This window comes from Rattus rattus, chromosome 1 (assembly GCF_011064425.1).
Source record: "Rattus rattus isolate New Zealand chromosome 1, Rrattus_CSIRO_v1, whole genome shotgun sequence".
Lineage (NCBI taxonomy): Eukaryota > Metazoa > Chordata > Mammalia > Rodentia > Muridae > Rattus > Rattus rattus.
This window is the reverse complement of record NC_046154.1, coordinates 57,711,612-57,724,828: the sequence shown is the minus strand read 5'-3', so window position 1 is coordinate 57,724,828 and position 13,217 is coordinate 57,711,612. Positions and strand designations below refer to the sequence as shown.

The window sequence follows — 13,217 nt, the reverse complement described above, 5'->3', positions numbered from 1 at the left end:
GTTCTTCCAGGGCACCCAGGTTCAATTCCCAGCACCTACATGGCAGCTCACAGCTGTCTGTAACTCCTGTTACAGGGGATCTGACACCTTTACACAGAGATACATGAAGGCAAAACACCAGTATACATAAAAAAAATAAGTTGGAAGTTCTGTATAGCCAGAAATGGAAAGCAGGTAAAGGATAAAGAGTGGGGCATTGGAATTCTGAATAAAATAATTATATACCCCACACAGATTGAGTAAGCCTTAAGAAGTTTTTCTATCTTTTTCTTTCCAGGGCTATGAGCAGTTTCCTAAATTTATCCGTCAGTCAGTACCTATAAGAAGCCTTGAAGGTAACTCTCTAACATCTCCAGAGAGACTCGTGGGGACTTGGATCTGTACTCTTGGTAGGGTGTGTTATATTCTCCTTGCTCCTCCTAACCTTCAACTCTATCTTATTTGCTCATTTAAGATTCTCACCTGTTCAATTTCCTCTTGCATCAAGTTAAGGCAATCTCATTGCTTCCCTTTCTTAATAATCATTGTTTGATGATGATGCTTGGTCCTCAACCTTCTATAACACTGCTTAATCTGTTTGGTCTGTTATGAAGCTATTTATGGTGGACATATAAGTAGTGATAGTTCCTAAGGGCTGAAAGAAAATTCCTGATTTGTGTTTTTATGACAACCGAGAACGTTTTGTCTTAAATATTTAAGGGATTATATTTATTTATTTTGTGTATATGTGCATGCATAGATGTGGAGGTCAGATGATAACGTGTGAGAGCCAGCTCTCTCATTCCACCATGTTGGATCCAGGGGCTGAATTAGGTCACCAGACTTGACAGTAAAGGCTTTTACTGACTAAGGTATTTTACCAGCCCATGTTTGCTTTAATAAACAATAATTCTTTAACTCAGCTGTCAAGGGATTGAAATTGATTGGTTCCCACATGAAACTCCTTCAATCAACTTACTTTATTTCACCTCGGTAACCCAAATCTTGGTGGTGGAGCAATGTTTCCAGCAGGGTCATAGTTATATGCAATCCATGCTTGCTACATATAGACATGATCTAGAAATAAGGCAGAATTCGAAGCTTCAGTAAAATGGAATTAGTGTTCTAATTTCTTCCCGTTATTATAGCCTACACAGTTCTAACAAAGACTCATTGCTCAGAAGTATATTGTGCCATTCAAGTATCATTCAGAGTCAGAGTTCCAGCTCAGTGCTTATAGGTAACAGACACCTTCAGTTGAGAGACAAGTGTAGTTTATTATTCAGAAGCCACTAAGCTTTCTATTACTTACATTTTTGTCAACTCATGTATAGTTAAGGTGGAGGATTGATCTGCCCTTCTTACTGTTGCTAAATTGTAAAACGTTTTATATCCTTTACTTTGATTTGTAAAAACAAGTGTGTTACGTTCATGGTTAATAGCATTTTTTTTGTTGTTGTTGTTGGTGGTGGTGTAGGAAATTACCCCTACAAAAGCAATTTAAGGGACAATGGGTTTCAACTAACTCATAGTTCAAGGTTGAGTCCATCAAATAATAGCGTCAGTAAGGCCGGTGGGCACATACAGCAGATGGTCGTATTGCATCCATATTCAATGAGCAAAGATCAAGAAATGCATGGTAGTCCTTAGCTTGTTTTCTCTATTTTCTAGTCTAGAATCCCCAGCCCATGGACAGTTCTCACCTACAATTAAGGAGGATCTTCCTTCAACAATTAATATTAACAAAATAATCCTCACAGACCTGGCAGAAAACCCACCTCCCCAATTGTAGGTTCGACAAACTCACAATGAACACATTACCCATTCCAATCTCTGTCTTGCCCTTCTTAGGTTAGCTAATTACCAGAGAGAGTAGAACACTCAGTTGAATGTGAGCAAACAAATTAAAGAAATGGCTTTATAAGTGCCTCCAGTATTCTACTACTCCTCTGAACTATCATCCTTGGATATAGGACCAGGATGGTTTCTAAACTGTCAGAGTTCAAGAGAATTATTCAAACTAGTCAATCTTGAGCTTTCTTACCCTGCTTTGCTCATTCTTTCCACAAGAAAAATAGTAACAGGCTCTTGACCACACTTTCTATTTTGTCCTGAACCTGGGAAGCCTTATGTGGTGTGATCTCTTCTTTTCAATAGCAATTTTCTATAGATCTATTAGTGAAATCATAGCTAAACAATAACGGGATCTACCTTTTAGACAGCAACAGGGCTTAGCTCTGTGTAACATGTCCCTGGCTGAGCCAAGGTCTCGTGTTCCTCCTCAGCACATAGTAAGTAAGAAAGAAGGCAGAGGTCAAAAGCTCATGTTTCCTTTTTTATGAGGTTTTTAAACAAGCCTGTTACTTTCTAGATGTAAAGAAATTAAGTCAGAGAGACTTGCAGAGGAAAATAAAAGATTTTTCTGAAACATAAAGAAGAACAGAGTTAACTAAAAGTATAAGGAGTTAAGGAGAATGCTGGGTAGAAGACAAGAAGATATGAATAATAGCTGAAAAAAGGTACAGAGCAGTATAGAATTGTGTTATGGTGCTACCCATTTGATAATTGTTTTATGCCTTTTTCTGAGAAAGCAGCAATCTTACTGTTTTCTGAGCTTCCTTGAGAGACAGTATCTTTTCCAGGGTGGAATGGTGCTCAATTCATTTATTTTTCTTACCACTATTGTTTCACTGTCATGAATAATAAAGGTTCAATTAAAGAATGGATAAAATGGAATGTGTGTGGGAGGGGTTAGCAAAAAAAAAAAAAAAAGCAAGACGATATGGAAATTTCTACCACATTCTGTCACCCCTAGTTAGTAAAAACTGATTATCTTTTGTAGTGATTAGCATGTACTGATATGTTTTTGAACACCTATACTGAAATTCTATTCTCAAAATAGATCACTCTGTCAATGTTCAGTTTTGCTGAAGGCTAAAATGAATAGCAGATTTTAGAAAGAGTACAAACACGGTATCTAGACACAGACTGATTGATGACTGCTAAAACGTAACTGACTGTCATGAGGAGCAATAGAAACATGTACCAGAAAAGTTAAAGGCAGGGTTACTCTGGATTCCTCCAAGGCGTAAATATCCATACTAATGATCCTTAGTAGGAAATGTTTAAGTTCCTTTGTTCAATGAGGAAATGTTTTCAATAAGGAGTAAATAAATGTTAAAAGTCAATAAACTATATTATTTAGCAATAATACAGTTTCCTCATGTTGCGTTTTACACTATCGCTTGACTCAACCATCACTATCAGTTAAAGGAACCTCTATGGATTTCTAATGACCAGATTTAGTCCTATTCAAAGAACTCCTTTTTTGCAGCATGGGGTGGCTGTGTCCTGTTCCTCCAAACTTTCTCTCATAGTTTTCTTCAGTACTCACACATCGCCTGTGATAAATTTTAATCTCTTTCACTGGCTTCTCTTGTCTAAATTCTCCATAATGAATGGCTTCTACAACCTGTTTCCTGCCTCACACTCCTCTGTTCTGTAGTGGTCTACACTGCTCCAGTGATGTCTGCTACATCTTGAGTCTCAAAATAAGTAATTTCAGTCTAATTACCAAGATTAACATGTTCAAAAAGTTGTCCATAAGAACTTATTCTACTAGTTTACTTTACCCCTGTTTTGTTTCCTATCTGAGTAAATGGCATTGTCTTCTAACAAGTTCGTGAATTTGGAGTTAGTTTGGGCCTATATCCAGCGACATATCAAAGCTGACCTTATCTTGTCTAATGTCTCCATCTCTCCGTTTAGTGTGTTACTTGAGGCATCATTATTGTTTGCGATTTTCCTGGAGCAGCTTCTTACAGGGATCTCTTTCCTTTCAGTTTTGCTTGAAACTTTGCCTTAAAAACTCTCCAAATTACATTCAAAAGTCCCTCTGGAAGTTCAAATATGGTCATATCATTTGGACATTTAAAATGCTTCAGGGGTTGCAATGGTTTTATAGGATAAAATATAAACTCCATGGAAAGACCCTTCTTACTAGGCTGATACTCTTCATTAGTTGAACACAAGCCACTCTTTGAAGTGGTCATAGTTTCCATGAGTCCTTCCTGACTCTGGAGATGGTTCACACTGTTCATTTGACCCTGATCACCTTTTCTATCATTTTACATCTTCCCCATTTGTTCTTTGCCAAACCTATATGCTGACCAAGGCTCAATATTTATATAATCTCCCTAGTTTATTTTTAGGATAAATTATATTGATGTCTAGTTAATTCTACATTCAAGGCCATGGCTATGCCTTATGCTGTCATAGCATATCAAAGGCATTTCCTTCCCTGAAGCTCCTGGTGAACAGGATTGAATTTGTTGTCATTAGTGCCTAGAACTAATTAATGTATCATACATGAAATTAAATATACCATGTAGATCAGAAATACGACTATCGTATTAAATGTAGAGAAAAATTATGGATTAGTAGAAATATTTGGAGTGTTTTATGACAGGGATATAGAAAAAATTAAATATGAAAAGGGTGTCTGAGAAGTTGCAGAAGGTGAATGGAGATTCAGATGTTCTAAAGAATGTTCAAAGGGGAAATTTGGAATTTGTGTAAAAGTGTTAAAGTCAGGCTTTGCTCAAGAGCTAAGTTTCTACAGTCCTGCTGAAATATATAGATTGCTCAGGAAGTGGGAAGGCTTGATGGCTAATCTCAATTATCAACTTGGTGAGATACATAATAATCTGAGTTGTCTCTGGGCATAAATGTGGGAGATTATCTTTAATAGATTTATTAAGGTGGAAATACCTGCCGATTGTAGGTCACATGATATAACACTCTTCTCTAAGACATAATTGTTGAATCTATAAGGGATGGTCATTCCCTAAGCTATAATTATTGAATCTATAAAAAGGAGAAAGTGAGGTGAGAACAATCATTAATCGTGATTCTCTATTTCTTGACCTCAGATGCAATGTAACCAGGGGCCTCAAACTCTTATTGCTATAATTTCCCTGCCAAGATGGTAGTAACTTCTGCGAGCCAAAATAAGCCAGTTCTTCCTTGATTTTGCTAAGGCATTTTGTCACAGTAACGAGACGAGTACAGCAGTGGAACAATTAATAAAGAAATTAATGTGGATCCACCTTGCATTTACAGTCCCGACACACCATCATTACACTGAAGATGCACAAGATAACAAGATAGAGGAGTTCACAGATAACAAAGACATATTTAATATGTTTCTATACTTTCTTATGATTGATCAAATCCCAAATGATCTGAGTGACAGGATCTGTATGTTATTTTTGATAATATTTATTTTTCTTAGGAGCCATAGGTTCTCTGAAAACACTTTGAATTAAAAGCTCTTTGGGTGTTCACATTTCTACTTCATTCTCACTTTTGTTTTTATGGCAGGGAGCAGGATAGAGCTGTCATAGATTACCCAATAAAGTTCATGACTTTCTCTTTCACACTTTAAGAAAGTCAAGACTTACAGGTCCAAAATATCAGTGCTTCTAGTTCTGGCCTTTAAAGTCTGCTCTCAAGCTTGGATCCAGCAGTAAGGAAGTTGTGGTGTGGTTTGTACCCTTTGCTTCCTGTATCAAATATCCCTTGGGCCTTAATTTGCTTCACATTCTGAGGAAGCAGAATTCTATTTAACATGCCTCCCAGAACTGTATTATACTCATAGTGAGTTCCAGCTGTCTTAAGAGATGCCAGATGGCTCATGAAAGACATACCATCTCTAAGGAAAATACACCCCATTTCCATGGATCTGAACCACAAAGTTAAGCTTTCAAGGACAGCTGTAGACAAGAACATTTAAGGGTTCCATGACAGATAGCTAGTGTTTAATGTTGTATCATGTGATCACTGAGATCTCAAAAACTGATGTGTGTATGTGTGTATGTGTGTGTGTGTGTGTGTGTGTGTGTGTGTGTGAAGGTTAACCTATTTAAGTCTTATGCACCAGACTATATACAAATAATTTCATAAACTTAAACTCATTTAATCTTCACAATAGTCCAAGGAAGTGACTATTTGGAACCCTGGTTTTCCAGATAAAAATCTAAGACCAAAAGAGATTAGGTGAATGTCACTTAATTTTCAACCTATCTGTGTTGTAGTTTATGCATAACATCTGTAAACACAAGCTTCACCAATGGCATTACGTGGTTTACAATCTAACAAAGGTCTGCTGCTTCTTAATCTTTTCTTTCTGAACACAGGAAAGACAAGTCATAACTTTCAGACTACCCTGCAGTATTCTCTTTTTACTGAAACAAATTTGTATGTACAGTACACATGTACACAGGTATACACACACACACACACACACACACACACACACACACAGACATTAGCATAAGATTAGCTTTTCATGGTGGCTGCAACATGAAAAATGTACTACATACTTTCTCTGTAGTACAGAGAAAGGCAGCTTGTTTGAGAATAATAGCCTATTTGTAAGTCACTACATCTTTGTTTTCTTAGTAAATAAAATAAAATTAAAAAATAAAAAGATACTCTAACTTCTTAACTTTTAACCCCTGAATATGCTGTGATGCTTCTGAAAGTACTTTTCTCCTGTAATTCCCAACCTCCCCTAATTCTCTAATTTTTTTTTATTTATTTATTTATTTATTTATTTATTTATTTATTTATTTATTTTGGTATTGTGCTCAGTAAAAACTTCTGGATATCCCCTCTTAATTGCATTCCCTCTGGTGTCAATTTCCAACCTGTTCTATACTTGAAATGTGGGCTCTGACCCTGTGTCCCAGAATTCAGTTAATTTTTTTTTTCTTTTCAAAATTCGGAATTTATTTCACTTATAAAAGGGCAGTGCCAACGCCTACTTACATTTCATGATTTTGTGTAAGGAGTTAATTTTGTTGAAATTCTAGGATATCGTGTCAGTTAAGCATTTAGCTCGGTGCTCAGCACCTCGTTAGAGTGAAGCAGTGTGAGGTTGTGATACTATCAATGCAGTTACAGTCATAGCAACAATCATCATTCCACCGCTGTCCTGGATAGCTTTGCGACATCAGTTTATTTGGCTACAGAAGATTCATGAATTAATATTGTTCTGGGTCCTCTTCCATGAAACACATCTGCACTGGTAATTACTGTCTCAAATCAGCATGCTAAGCTCTATCTGCAATAAATTACATCAGTCCTAAAATATGGTGTTCCAAAGGCTTGAGAAGCCACATGCTGACCCCAAGTAGAGGCTCAGAGAGGATGTGAGAAATGAATTTGGCCTTGAAAAAGTACTTGTTTGCATTGTGAAATGTTATTTGGATATTATCATATTTTCTATTATTAACATTAAACATATCCCAAACATAAGTAATTTCTGGACCAATTCTGCATGCTTCATAAATCTCTTCTCTATTTTGTTTTCTCTTCTCAAGAATACACACACACACACACACACACACACACACACCCCAAGCAGTTGTAGTATAATGTAATCTATAGTGAGAACATAGAACATAGCTGTGCCTTATTGTTACTATAGACTCAGTATTCTACAGTAAGTAGCCTGCTGACTCTTGTCAAATCTGACATGTAATTTTGGTTACCTTGGGCAGAGGCAGGCAGCCAGAGAATGAGTGATCTTCTTTTTGAAAGTTCAGGTTGAGGCAGTCTACACTGAACTTGCCTTGGTATGTTCTTAGTGCCATCTTCAAAATCTGCAGCAGGCTCTTGTTCACGTCAGACAGTAAGCTGGAGTCTTGAGGTGGGGTGCTGATTAGACAGGTAAATAAAGGCTATGAAAGAACAACCAGCTAAAAGGCTCTGCAGGCTTTGAGGTTGTGTTTATCAGTCCAGCCACTTACTGAATCTCACTACCAAATCTTAGTTGTCTGGATGAGGGCTGCATGTGCAGGGTTCATAGATTCACACGCTCTCTTTTCATTAGAACGATATTTATACTTTCTTGTCAGGAGGCACAAACCTAGCGGGCTATTTCACAGACCTAAACACCTAATCTGTCCTCCAGCTCTTTTTCTCATTTGAAACTAAAATAGCAACAAGTTGTGAACCAAGTCTTGACCTACTTAATCTTACTGTTTTTAAATTCAGTCCATTACTAATAGCAAATTAAATTCCCAAATCATTTATTGTCACAAACAAAGCTGAGCAGATGCTCCCATATAGTGATGGGGGATTTTTATGGGAATTGATTTGCCTGTTACTGGGCAGAGGAATTATTACATACTTTCTAACCTACCTTTTTGTGTCTTGAGAACTGAGTGATTCAGAAATAATGTTTACTTACAGTCTTACATGCAAATGTGTAAGTACTGAGACAGTTATGTTTGACTTTTTCTTATTTAAATAAGAGGAATGAGAATGGGGCACTAAAATGTTATTCTGATTTGTTTCATGAACCCGTTACCTCCAAATTGAAGTGTTCCCCTGATCCATTTGAATGACACCCTCCTTGTGAAGTTGAAACTGACTTACACTTATGAAGGGAAGTCTTATTCCCTCAGAAGGAAGCTATAACATCTCTATACCTGACATCCACATACACCAGGCTTCTTTCAGTGATTGGTACTATTGGGAATTTACTGTGAATGGCAGGATTTCTGGAAAGGCTGTTACAGGAGTGTATTTCATCTGGCTCATTTGAGGAGATGAGGGCTCTAGCCCTCAAGTCACAGAGCTGCCCCACTCAGGAGATGATAAAGAGATCTTCCTCCTGAGCGGCAGGCTTAGACCCATGTTTCTACAAACACACTGTCTGGTCTGAACAAAGCAATTGTCTTCTCCAATGCACTCAGAATGACGTCTTTATGTGCTTCTGTTAAACAGAGATTCCTAGGTGTCCCTGCAACTCCTATCATGGAACATCCTGCGATAACTGCAGATGCCTTCTTCTTCAATAGCTATTCATTGAGCTCCTCAGATAGGCCAGTAACTATGGTAGGACTGAGACACAAATTTGGCTAGGACAGACACCATTCCTAACCTCAAATGCCAAATAAGTAATTCCAAATGCAATGCCTGTCAGGAAGGAAACAAGTTCAGAACCATGAGACAAAGAAATGTAATAAGGTACAGGAGCCAGAAGAGACCTCCCACCTGGCACTGGAGAGATCTAAATAGTTGGTAAATTTCCAGGGCTACAATTTCATAATCTTTAGTAAATGAAGGCTGGTTGCTACAACCTAAAATATCCTATCATTCATAAATTTGTTTATTAGTAAGACTAAGAGCCCAAAGGGTAAACCCTGATTTTTATGGTACATTCAGCAACTTTGGTTGAACCAGCCAAAATTTCCAGTAATAAAATCAACTCTACTCTTCGGTTCATGGACATTTATGTGCAGTGATATAATTTCTAACTATGAAGTAACCTTATTTCTAACTGAAAAAAAGACATAATAAAAACACTATGCACCAAGCACTCCTTGAAATAACACTGTGCTTCTTTCTTTCTCTCTCTCTCTTTCTTTCTTTCTTTCTTTCTTTCTTTCTTTCTTTCTTTCTTTCTTTCCTTTCTTTCTTTCTTTCCTTTCTTTCTTTCCTTTCTTTCTTTCTTTTCTGAATTTTAGTTACTCTAGTGCAGACTTTCACTCTATACCTCTGCCTTCCTTTATCTTGTTGTGTAGAAAAGGTTGGCAAGGAGCTCACAGCTATCCTGTTCCATTGCATTTTGACATTTTCACACTCATGTCTTATTACACTTTGCTATCAATTATCCTGTTCTTTCTGTCCCATTGTCCTCTGCACACCTTCGACTGCTCCCCTCCCTCCCTCAGGAGTAACCCTTCTACCTTTGGGACATGTGCATTCGATTGCTTTCTATTCTTCAGCTTTCTTTCTGGCCTTCCATGATTACCTTTTAGTTTCTAATCACACAGATATAATGTGTACACACACACACACACACACACACACACACACACACACACGAGCACACTTTTAAATCTAAGATTGAACAACTTCAGTAAAAGGAAAATCTTTGGCTTTGTTACCAGTTAGAAATCAATGTAAGAAAGATTATTTGATTCTCCATTTCCAACTGGACACTGAAAGCAAGAAGGAAGTAGATGGAGTATAGAGTGACAAAGGAGAAGAACCCAGGATTTTGGTGATGGAACCCATGTTTCTGACAACTGCCTTTCCTCCCTGTTCTTGGCAAACACAGAAAATGTCACACTATACTCTTCTCCATCTCTAGTATTTCTCTCACACACACTTTAAAAAAACAATCTGTAGTGCCTTTTGCTTAAAATTATCTAAAAAAATTATTGTTTAATTTTAAATTTTAAAACCATTTGTTAATACCAATAATATAGGACTTCACTGTCCAAACCTACTTTCTGAGCTCATAGTTTAACACTGATTTCTGCCCTACGTGATTCTTTTTTTTTTTTTTTTTTTTTTTTTTTTTTTTTATTAACTTGAGTATTTCTTATATACATTTCGAGTGTTATTCCTTTCCGGTTTCGGGCAACCATCCCCTCCCCTCCCCTTCTTTATGGGTGTTCCTCCCCATCCTCCCCCCCCTTGCCGCCTCCCCCAACAATCTAGTTCACTGGGGGTTCAGTCTTAGCAGGACCCAGGGCTTCCCCTTCCACTGGTGCTCTTACTAGGATATTCATTGCTACCTATGAGGTCAGAGTCCAGGGTCAGTCCATGTATAGTCTTTAGGTAGTGGCTTAGTCCCTGGAAGCTCTGGTTGCTTGGCACTGTTGTACATATGGGGTCTCGAGCCCCTTCAAGCTCTTCCAGTTCTTTCTCTGATTCCTTCAACGGGGGTCCTATTCTCAATTCAGTGGTTTGCTGCTGGCATACGCCTCTGTGTTCGCTGTATTCTGGCTGTCTTCTCTCGGGAGAGTTCTACATCCGGCTCCTGTCGGCCTGCACTTCTTTGCTTCATCCATTTTGTCTAATTGGATGGCTGTATATGTATGGGCCACATGTGGGGCAGGCTCTGAATGGGTGTTCCTTCTGCCTCTGTTTTAATCTTTGCCTCTCTATTCCCTGCCAAGGGTATTCTTGTTCCCCTTTTAAAGAAGGAGTGAAGCATTCACATTTTGATCATCCGTCTTGAGTTTCATTTGTTCTAGGCATCTAGGGTAATTGAAGCATTTGGGCTAATAGCCACTTATCAATGAGTGCATACCATGTGTGTTTTTCTGTGATTGGGTTACCTCACTCAGGATGATATTTTCCAGTTCCAACCATTTGCCTACGAATTTCATAAAGTCATTGTTTATGATAGCTGAGTAATATTCCATTGTGTAGATGTACCACATTTTCTGTATCCATTCCTCTGTTGAACATCCAAATCTAGCTACCAACAGCACTGCAATTCACCACAGCAGTATGACTTAGATATGCAGGAATTTTATGACTACAAAGGGGAAGAGCATACCTTTGTTTATCGTGGCTTAGACTTGGAGTTTTCCTTGGGTTACTATATACAGCTGTTCCATTTTGCTGTAAATTATCTTTAGTTGCTTCTTTCAAAAAACAAAGTAGCTCTCCATAATTCACCTGAAAGTTAAATATAAAATTTAACAGCTTCATTTAATTTGTGTCAAAGGGAAAGATGCCCGTTGCAGTCAAATGTATTTGGAAAATGTCTACTACTGATAATTTTCAAAAAATCTTATTTAAAAAAATGCAGGTCCATAATTATTAGTTAATTATTAATGGTTTTAGCTAAGCGGTCTTATCTGGACAAATGGCAAAACAGTCCTTCCTCCTCATTCTTGCCTTATGGTTGGGTAAAGCAAAATTACTTAAATTCTCAGCAAGAGCACAACATATACACTTCTAATTCAGTTGCATCAATACCAGTGAGCTGTGCCTGAAACACCATGCTTTGGATTCCAGGCAACTGTGTACTTGGAACTGCAGGGTTCTTACTATTCATGGAGTTTTCTACCCATACAGAAACACAGTGGCTCAATTAAGAAAACAAAGATTTTAATATCCTATACAACTACTCTTCAGCATATTAGGGTACAATTACTGTATCTTTAGATTATATTAAGTTAAAATGTCTGGTTTTAAAAGCTGTTGTTTGAACTCCTGGCTTGATTTTCATGAAAATCAATTCAGTTATTTTGGATTGGGATTAGGACAGAATTTTCAACTTCAGAAATAGTGCTAAACAGACCTTTGATAATATGAAGTGCACTCAGACAATTGGAAATAGAAGACCTAAGTATACCACTCTTGGGCATATACCCAAAAGAGGTACCACCATAACACAGGGGCACATGCTCCACTATGTTCATAGCAGACTTATCAGTGATAGCCATAAGCTGGAAAAGACCCAGATGTCCCACAATGGAAGGTTAGATACAGAAAATGTGGCTCATTTACACAATGGGATATTATTCAACTATTAAGAATGAAGATATTATGAGTTTTGCAGGCAAATGGATGGAACTAGAAAATATCATCCTGAGTGAAGTAACTCAGATCCAAAAGTATATGCATGATATGTACTCACTAATAAGTCAATATTAGCCCCCCCCAAAGTACAGAATACTCAGGATATATTCCACTGAAGTCAAAAAGTTTAACAAGCTGAAGGGCCCATGTGAGAATGCTTCAGTCCCACTTGTGAGGAAAAACAAAGCAATCACAGAAAGCAGAGGAAAAAGGGACATGGGAGGGGAGGGGACATGGAGGAAAAGGGGAACCTTATTAGGTATTAGAGGTGGGAGGTGGGAATCAGGAGAGAAGCTCTGAGGGCCAGCAGAATGAATGGAAATAACCTCAGGGGCTGGGAGGTGGAGGGAGGGTGGCCTCTAGAATGAACCAAAGACCTGGTGGGTGAGAGACCTCCTGGTGAGGGAGGGACCTTAAATAAAATGCCCAACACTGGGGAGAGGGAACCTGTAGAGTCCACCTCCAGTAGAAAAACAGAGCATCAAGTGTAGGGATGTGGTTGCTATCCCTCAGTCAAAAACTCTGACTAAGAATTGTTCCTGTCTAAATGAAATGCAGGGACAAAAAATGGAGAAAAGTGTGAGGGAATGGAGTTCCAGTTATTGGCCCAACTTGAGATCCAGCTCAAGAGGAGGCTCCAAGGTCTGACACTATTGATGATGACATTGATGCTATGGCGTGCTTACAGACAAGAGCCTAGCATGGCTGTCCTTGAGAAGCCCAACCAGCAGCTGAGTGAGACAGATACAGATACTTGCACCCAACCAATGGACTAAAGTCAGGGACTGCTATGGTTAAATTAGGGAAATACTGGAAGAAGCTGAGGAGAAGGGTTACCC

At 38.2% G+C, this 13,217-nt stretch overlaps 1 protein-coding gene across 2 annotated transcripts in view; it reads right to left on the bottom strand.

The window, feature by feature from the left end:
• Positions 1 to 13,217, bottom strand: part of C1H1orf87 (chromosome 1 C1orf87 homolog) — a 62,713-nt gene that overhangs the window by 22,501 nt on the left and 26,995 nt on the right. For both annotated transcript variants that reach the window (XM_032889320.1, XM_032889325.1), the window contains exons 5-7: positions 11,348 to 11,469; positions 7,536 to 7,701; positions 959 to 1,056 (exon numbers count right to left, since the gene is read on the bottom strand). In XM_032889320.1, coding sequence (XP_032745211.1) covers positions 959 to 1,056; positions 7,536 to 7,701; positions 11,348 to 11,469 — 386 coding nt within the window. The remainder of the gene's footprint in view (positions 1 to 958; positions 1,057 to 7,535; positions 7,702 to 11,347; positions 11,470 to 13,217) is intronic.